The sequence below is a fragment of the Asparagus officinalis genome, chromosome 7 (genome assembly GCF_001876935.1).
Source record: "Asparagus officinalis chromosome 7, Aspof.V1, whole genome shotgun sequence".
Lineage (NCBI taxonomy): Eukaryota > Viridiplantae > Streptophyta > Magnoliopsida > Asparagales > Asparagaceae > Asparagus > Asparagus officinalis.
Window position 1 is genome coordinate 65,904,392 of NC_033800.1, and position 9,609 is coordinate 65,914,000.

The 9,609-nt window shown below is 39.0% G+C and overlaps 1 protein-coding gene across 1 annotated transcript in view; it reads right to left on the reverse strand.

Moving 5' to 3' along the window:
• LOC109849378 (putative SWI/SNF-related matrix-associated actin-dependent regulator of chromatin subfamily A member 3-like 1) overlaps positions 485-9,609 on the reverse strand; it is a 10,063-nt gene continuing 938 nt past the window's right edge. Inside the window, 4 exon segments of the mRNA XM_020419199.1 lie at positions 485-1,478; positions 8,329-8,620; positions 9,081-9,605; positions 9,608-9,609. The exon segment at positions 9,608-9,609 is cut by the window's right edge and continues 564 nt beyond it. Of these exon segments, the coding sequence (XP_020274788.1) occupies positions 667-1,478; positions 8,329-8,620; positions 9,081-9,605; positions 9,608-9,609 (1,631 nt within the window). The 3' untranslated portion in view covers positions 485-666.

The window sequence follows — 9,609 nt, forward strand, 5'->3', positions numbered from 1 at the left end:
CTTCCAGGCTACTACATAAACGGGTCTGAAAGATGTCCATCCATTATGTCCGATATGTCATGATGAGTAGAAAGCGGGACAAATTTTGAAAACAGTCCCCTTTGCAAAAATATTCCTAAAAAAAGACCCGTTTTGAAAATATTTATAAAAAACTACCCAGTTTCAACCCTGAGGCTGAAACTGGGTCGTTTTTTGTGAAAAATGTTCACAAACTTCACGGGAGTTGAACTCCCGTGAAGTTTTGTTATGAAAAAAACTTCACGGGAGTTCAACTCCCGTGAAGTTTGAGAATATTTTTCAAAAAAAAACGACCCAGTTTCAACAAAGTAGGTCGTTTTTTGAAAATAAAGTGAAAAACTAGGTCGTTTTTTGAAAATAAAGTGAAAATAGGTCTTTTTTGAGAATATTTTTACAAAGGGGTCTGTTTTCAAAATTTGTCCGTAGAAAGCGTGATGAGGATTGTTTTGTACTCATCATGAAGGTGAACTCAAACTCGCTACCACTTGATCCGAATTATTCGGGTAAGGACAACGAGAAGCCTGACAATCATGCTTATATATGAAAGCACAGTGACCCTTGTGTACAAAATATCTAGTTTGCCCAACCACAAGCTTTAGAGAGCAGAGAAACCAAAACAAGAAAAAGAAATGAAAGTGAAGAGAGGATCTACAATCGCATCATGTTACGTATATCCTCCACTCGCATCTGCCTCTGCTCCTTTGCTGTAGCCTTGCTCCCAAAAACGCCTCCTGCCAATTTCTTCTTCCTTTCTTGAAGCTCCAATATCCTCTCCTCAATGCTATCTCTCACTATTAGCCTCACCACCCTCACTTCCTCCTGCTGCCCTATACGATGCACCCTGTCCATTGCCTGCTCCTCTGCTGCAGGGTTCCACCATGGCTCCATTAAATACACTCTTGAAGCTGCTGTCAGGTTTATTCCCGCACCTGCTGCCTTTAGACTAGCAAGAAGAACATCAGGTGCACCAGGACCTGTATTTCCAAACTCCCTCATTACTTCAGTTCTCTTCTTCATGGTCATCGAACCATCCAATCGCAAGACATTGAAGCCAGCAGCCTTTAGTGGCTCTTCAAGCAACATGAGCATCTTCCTAAACTGAGAGAAAACCACCGACTTCGTCGAAGAGTTTGCTTTCTTGGTTACCTCAAGAAGTTTAAGCAGAGTCAAAACTTTAGAAGAGACAGGTCTATCTGATGAAGAAATTGACGTAGAATCAGGATCAGGCCTTGTTGAAGGGGCCAAGAAGAGGTCTGATTGGGACAGGGGGCCGCGGCAGATGGGACAACATGGCTTGAGGTGCTTCAGGGTTTTCAGAATGCATGGTTGACAGAATATATGAGTACAGCGAGTTATAACTGTTTTGTTTGGTGGACAAAGGCAGACGGGGCAGTCAAAGTCATCTCCATCTTCAATCACTGAGCCCAATTTTATCAGCAATTCAGGATTCTTGGAAACATCTGCAAAAGTCGATCTCCACATTACTTATTATTAAAATTGACAAGATATTGGCGAAAAGAACAAGAAGCAAGCACCTATATAATGATTTAAAAATTCCCTGGCTCGAGCTTAGAGTTGAGTAGCATATGCGATTGTACCCATATAATCAAGAGAAAGTGGGTAATTTTATAAAATTAAAACTTTACGTATAAATAAAGAAAGGTACGACATCTGTTAAATTTCATTTAGATGACATTCTTCAAGATGCACACGAGAGTAATAAAAGCAAGCAACACTAGCCATAGTCATGCCTATACCCACCCTGACAGGAGCAGGAAAAAGGTAAATTACACGTTATAACCCCCCTCGTCTATGCTTCAGTCGCACTAAACTCCCCTCAATTCATTTACTAGCACTTAGAACATTCAGAATGTCATTTTTAGAAAGACAAATTGCACGTAACACCCCTCCTCTTTATGAATTGCGCAGGGCTGAGTGCCGACATTCCCTCAAGAATTTCACAAACACACAAATACCTCCTCCAAACAGCAATTTATCTTTACCTTTTGGTTCAATCTAAATAGAACATAAATACTTTTGACCTTTAGCTTATGTTTCAGAAAATAATTGAATTATCTATGTATCTGTCTTCAGTTTCTCTAAGGTTTATAATAGCACAATAAAAATGAGTATTAGATAAAACTTTCTACCCATGTAATGCCACAATCCTTAAATTGTTAGGCTGTTCCTATTCAAGAATATTTTTAAGAATACTTTAATTATACATGAAAGAATTGCTAACAATAATACGGAGCATGACTCGAACTTGACAAATTTCAACAAAATCATTTGCAATATTTTAAACTAGTGTTAACATCAATCAACCATCATAGACTTGATGCCTCCAAGCTCCTGACCAAAAGGAAACACGACAAAGCAACATTTTGCCATAAAACCTTAATGGCAAGTCAGATGATAGGTAGAGCTGAAAGAAAATTAGAACTTGTTTAACTCAGTATGCAAGCATGTAGTAGTCCAAACGCTAAGCATAGAAACTTACAAATTTCAGCTTGGGAAATAGAGAAATGAAGAGGTGTTTTATTCTTTCTCGAACGCTCACACTTAAACCACGAAAGTAATGGGTGGTAAGAAGTCCCAAGTCACAGTGTCAACAAGAAATCAAAAAGACATGGAACTAAAGGAGGCAAAACATATAGAAATGGATATGGGACTTACCAAGTCATCAGATGCACACCAGAATAGATTAACTACTCTTGACATTTGAAGGAATTATTGATCAGGACCATCCTAAGAAGGTCAACTACAGGCTAAGGTTTAAACACAAAATAGGGATATCAGGTTTAGGCAATGATCTTTCTTATTTGGTCCTTCACATGTTCAGTTCTGAAACGCTTGGGCGGTGTTGATGCAAGGAAAAACCTGATAGAAGTCCGCAAGATTGGAGTCGATGTTGGGGGCCCCTTTATCATCCTAGATGGTTGATGGTGATCTGTTCTTGAGATTGGCTGAGATAGACGAAAAAGTCGTCAAAGTGATGATGGTGGGCTGTCCACCAACACCACTTTGATTCCTAATTAAGACTCTTGATGATAAAGTCAAAGCACTAGATAGGTAAATTAGGGTCTATCAATTGAAGTTCAGCGAAGCGGAGCCTAGAAAAAAATTGAGATTCCCTTACCTGGTTAAAGGTGAGATATTATAGGAATTTGCCTGGGCAAATCACGTGGTACACGTCTAGCCATCCTATAAGTCAATGTAGTCATGGTAGTTATTTGGCAAGCAAGCAAATAGGTCCACAAGTCATGACTTTATTGACAAAGGAAGGTTCATCCAATGCGTGTTAAGATCGGGGTTGCTATGGAAGTTCGCAGTCAAAGAGATTGATTATCAATTGATCTTCTAACATGGTATATTGAGGATATAGCATGATCCAAATCAATCATTTCTAAATAAGAAAACCGGCATAATACTAGACCGGGTTGGATTGAGGCATGGTATCCGAATTGAGGTGAGTTCGGTCATCATTGGCTATCACTGCCTATCCGGACTTGTTGGTCAGAAGAGCCGTGAGCTAGGTTAAGTAGGCTACGTACAGATGTCCCACACTTTTGGGTTAAGTTGGTTACATGTTGACCCAGTCGTTTTGCTGACATGGAAAATCAAACTAGTCAGATTTCATAATCAAGATATAGCATTACTTTGAATCGTATGCCTGGTTCAAATCTTCCGTGCAAAGTGATGTTATCATAATAGACAAGATCTGGCTAACCAAATATAAACTCTGAGTTCTATGCATAACACGTAGATACCCCTGAAATGAAAGGGGCATTTCCCTTCTCCTTTCTCCAACCAAATGCAGCATATGCAAATGTACACTGAACACACACAGTTCTCAGGCTTCATCCATAAATGTATCAATATCTATGAGACATCCTATAATTGCACACAATAAGGTATTAGTTGGACATTTATCATTATGGATAACAAAGTTGTTAGTTATCTTATAGTTTCCTAACAACAATGGTGTTATATGACATAACAATTGATACTAAATATTACATTTACGTGTTATATTATGATTGTTGGGAAATAGCCTTGTATTTCAGACTGAGAGACATCGAAAGAGTAAGAAAATGAAGAAGAAGGCGAAATCGGTCGATCCAGCTAGGTGCTTGGGTGGTTCACTGCCCGGTTGGACCACCAGGTCGGACCAGTCCTCAGACCGCTTTCGGGTTTGTTTCGGTCATTTTGGAATTCTATATGGGTTAGGAGTTCTAATTAATTTTGGACACAGTTTTAACTCTATAAATACAAGTACCCCAGGTCTAGGATTTGACAAGAAAAGCCAATGAGAGTTACATACTGTAAAAGAGATGGAGAGAAAATAAGGGGAGAAGTTAAGGATTTTGCGAGAGATTTTTTAGGTGGGATTGAGAGAGTTTCTAGTGGGCTCTCTCAAAAAATACAAGAAATGTTGAATCTTGTACATCTCTAACAAAAGAAGACTCAACTCTACCTCAATGTTCGTGGACGATTGCCGAACAACGTAGATTGCATGTTGTTGCTCTCTTGTTACTTTTCTGTGGCACACTGTTTGTTTCTCTTTAGTTCGACAAGGTTTCTAAGAGTTTCCACATCGCCAGGCGATCGATGGCCTTAGGAAGATGAATGATCTAATTGAGAATTTTAGTGACACTTCTGCAAGCGACGCTTCTGCCTAGGACGCTGCTTGCTGGTGAATAATTAGTATCAAGTTCCGATAGGAGCGTTAATAATTGGTATCAGAGTCGGGTTAATTAAATCAAACTTATCCTCGGAAAATAGTACGATCTTGCGGCATCACAACAAAAAGTTCTTGGGTGATTAAGACCGAGATTGAAAATTTTGATACTAAGAGGAATTTTGAACTTTTGGCAAAAAAGGATAAAGGCAATCTAGTGATCTTGATTCACCACAACCTAGACCACGCATTGTTAGGAGTTGACAGGAAGTTGAAAAGATGACAAGTAACATGTGGATGAGGATGGATCAAAAGGCGTGAAGTACGGCTTTACTTTCTTTATCTTATAAACTGGCGTACAATGTGATTGAGACAACCATAATTAGGATGTGGAAGAAACTCGAGGACTTGTACATGGCTAAGAGTCTATCCACCAACTTGTAATGAAATCAACAGTTGTACAGACTGTGGATGAAGGAATGTACGACATTATTGGAGCATCTGAGCATTTTCACCAGGATCATAACCAAATTAGCAGAGACAAGTAAAAACTAAAGATGTGGACAAAGAGATGATTTTTTTTTTTGAAGACTTTTTGGAAGAACATCTGAAGACATTATTAATACTAGCCAAGAAGAAAGACATTATTAATACTAGCCAAGAAGAAAATCACCACAAACTAAGTCAAAGTGATTGCTTCTCATGCTGGAGTTTCACCGATGTCAGGATGTTGGTGATGATTTGGGTATGTTGTTGGTAGCAGATGCGTGCGACATGAGACTTCAAGAGGGACAAGTTCGCAGGCTGAGCGGCATTTCTCAAGAAGGGAAGAGTCATGTAAAGAAAGATTGCTCCAAATGACAAGAGTGGTCGAGGGAGTAGAAGGCGGAGGATCAAACTATGAGTCAATCTTCATATGCAGCGAGAATTAAGAAAATTCAACTAGATGACGTGTTGGCAACTTCAGAGGATGAAAGTTAACAAGTTGAGGTGTTGATGCTTTCCGAGAACAATATTTCTTATAGCGATTGGACATTAGAACAAAGGACATCCGCACATATATGTTCCCAAATGAACATGTTTGACTTTCTGAAGTCAGAAGACTACTTACATGGCGGATGACACAAGATACGACGTTGCAGGTGGAGCAGTTATGATGGCGGGAAGGAGGAACATGCTTGCCTTGACAAAGTTTGTGTTAGACTCGAAGGCAAGCTAGAATCTGATATCAAGGTGCTTAACTCCACAGGGTATCGAATCCAAGTGCATAAGGGAGTCATCATTATATACCGTAGTCAAAAATTCATCCTAGTAGGAAAGAAGTGTGGAGACAGCCTTTATCGAGTGTCTGAAGAAATTAGAGTTCAAGATGGAGTTTTGTCTACAAGATGGTGTACGACCATGAGGAAGAGAGGTGTGCTCCGAACTTAGGTTCCAAGAGAGACGAAATAGGAATTCGACTCAAAGTCGAGGAGTCAAGAAGAAGCCTGCAACAAGTCAAGAGCCAAGCTTGGAGGGTGCAGCAATGGGTTAGTGTCAAGTTGATAAAAGACTTGACATCAAACGGGTAGCGATGATCACTCCTATCAGCCCTTTGGGAGACGAGACTTAGATGATTTTTTAAATGTGTATGTTCTCCAGCAGAAGGTTACAAGGAATCAGCCTTTCCGAAGGTGGCTTCATACAAGCCTAAGGTGGAGACTATAGGCAAATCTTGTATTTCAGCTCGGAAGACATCGAAGAGTCAGAAAATGAAGGAAAGGCAAAATCGAGCAAGAAGCAGTGCACCGGCTGGTGAAGCCGACTAGGTACTCGAGCTAGTACATCGGCTGTCGGACCGGTCCTCAAACCTTTTGGGTTGTTTTGGAATTCGATACAGGTTAGAATCCAAATTAGTTTTGGACCTGGTTTTAACCCTATAAATATAAGACTTCAAGATCTAGGCTTTGAAAAGAAAAGCCAATGAGATTTACATAGTGTAAAAGAGATATAGAGAGAAATTAAGAGAAAATCTAGGATTTGGTGAGTGATCTTTTTTTTAAGAGATTGAGAGAGGGTTTCTTCTGGGTTTTCCAAAATGCGGGAAAGATTATATCATATAAATCTCTAGTAAAAGAAGTATTCATCTCTCTCCACATGGATGTAAGCAATTGTCAAACTACAAAAATCACATGTCGTTGCTCTCTTGTTACTTTTCTATGGCAGATTGCTTGTTTCACTTTAGTTTGAACATGTTTCCAGGAGCGGGTGATTGATTGCCTTAGGAAGACAAAAGAGATCTAATTGGGAGTTTTGGTAATGCTTTCGCAGGCGATGCTTCCACATAGAATGATTGTCGATTAGTGACCAAAAATTGGTATTGGTTTGTAATAGGTACATCAACAATGAATACATATGGTTGATTGTTCATGTTCACACACACAAATAATACATCAATACACAATTATGCATACTGGTAACATACAATGGATGCTAATAAATGCATTGGTTACGGGAAGTTGTAATATTATTATAGGACTATGATGCATGGGTACTCGTACAGGTACGAATAGTGGTATGGATACGGGACATAGCAAATTTGTAAAAGGTAGGGTACGGGGACACGGCTATATAATTATTTATATACACATATATTATATTTTAGAATCAACAATTTATATGGAAATAAGGATGAAAATTAAATTTCCTAGAACATTTTATGTTTCTTTTATTATGTGAATTATAAATTCGAAAATCACTAGTTTTTGAACTAGACATTCAAACAACCCTTCAAAATCATAATTCGGAACATGACCTATAGCCAACAACTTTCGAGAAGTGAATGTGAATGGTAACATATATGTTCAAAAAGTGTATGATAACTATTTTAAATTAAAATATGTATTGTATAATTGAGTACAGGTCTGAATGAATGCATGTATATATGCAATAAGTGTCCAAGGAGCTTACGGGTATCGGTACAGTCACGTGTCTGGTACAGGTACAGCTTCAAATTAGAATAGTTGTCGGACAAAGAAGACGAGATGTAGATCTAAATGAACTTGGTTGATAGCAATTAAAAAAGATATACCTATAGTTAACTAGATGGAAGAGATAACCCATAATAGAACTGAATGAGGAATAGGTTTCAAGTAGCTCGCCAAAAAAAGCTTGGGATAAATGCTCTGTTATTGTTGTATACATTTATGCATGCACGTTACATAGTGAATTTTGCATCAACATGTATCCATTTTCGTTATTTATAGAGTTGGCATACCCACGAATTTACGTGGCACCTAGTCCAAGTGTATGTTATCAGTATTTGTGCGACACGGATCAAAATTTAATCATTTTTTATACGAAATCTGTCCATGTCTAGCTTGCAACAATCATATTCATGTTGTATTCATGTCTTTCATTCTTTATTTTCTTTTCTTTTATCTTCTTTCTTCCTTTCTCTTTTTTTCCTTTGCGGTTACATGTCCATATACGTCACGTCTAATGGCGGTCTCTCTATAAATGTGATCTAACAATCCCAGATGTTACCATCACCTCTATTAACCAGAGCAGACAAAATGAGTAAACACAAACGAACGATATATCATCCACAGAGATAAAAGTACTAGGGGCAAAACAAAATATGAACTTACCTTCAATAGTACTTGATGAAATGATAGATTTAATGTCTGACGGACACAAAGCCAAATCATTACAAATTTGGCGGAGCCTCAATATAATATGAAGTACAGTGGTGTAATTGCGTAACACAATGTCCGCATTAATGTACTCCCTCAAAGTGCTTTTTGCTTCAGATTCTATCTGATCATAGTACTCACGTTCTTCACCAGAGAGCTCCACAAAACATGTTTCAATGGTTTTGGGTGGCAGCCCAACCAAACTCTTGTCTTTCAATCTTCGCATAGAGATGCTTCCCATCAAGGCCTGAAAAGTTATTGAAAGAAATGCAGTCAAAGGAGAAAGGCATATCCTACATGTTTTAGCATTTTTATTCATACTCGGAACTGCATTAAGGAGGGGGGGGGGTGAATAATTTCTGCAATGATCTTATGTAAAAAGGTTTGCAAAATGGAGTACCGATATGCATCTATTCTATAATCTAATACGTGGTAGAGAAGCTAGTTACATGTTTGAATGTGGAAGTAATCTTAGCACGATAATATAGAATATTGAGCATTGCGTGAACCCTTCAGGGCGCCCTTAGGGCAAGGGCCGTAGAGCCTTAATAATTGATAAATTTTGGCAGGTAAGTTAAAGAAAGGTTAAACTTTGACAGCAGGCTGTTGGAAATTTCTTATTTATCACCATTTAACACATGAAAGGAAAAAAATTTTAGATTGAAATTTGCACCTTAAAATGCAGTATAGAGGTATGATGATCTTACCTGGAGCCGTGATATTCCACTCTTGCTCCCCTGATCTAACAGTCGCTGCACTAAGCTCTGCCAGTAACTCTTGATAGAAAAGGGCTGGAACCTCAAGAAAGCCATGAGCGAGAACAAATCAAAAGGGCCGTTTTGAATGGGCGTCCCAGTGACCACCCACCTTCTCTTGGCCTTCAAAGAAATGACCGCCTTGGTCTGCTGCGCTGCGAAATTCTTTATGACGTGAGCCTCGTCTATAATAACTCTTAGCCACTCAATCTCCAGTAGAGGGGAGCTGGCGGAGGAAACAAACTCAGAAGCCAGAGTTTTGTAACTTGTCAATACAATGTCATGTTTAATTAGCTCTCTAGTATCTCTTGTTCTCTCCCCGTGGTACAAGTACACCTTCAAGCTATCACGCGTGGTGTGTTGTTCCAGCTGAGTGACCCATGTGGACAACACAGACGATGGGCACACGACCAAAGTCGTCTTCGCTCCAAGACTTCCATCACCAACCCTTTGCTTCTTTCGAGAATGCACAGCCCCCACC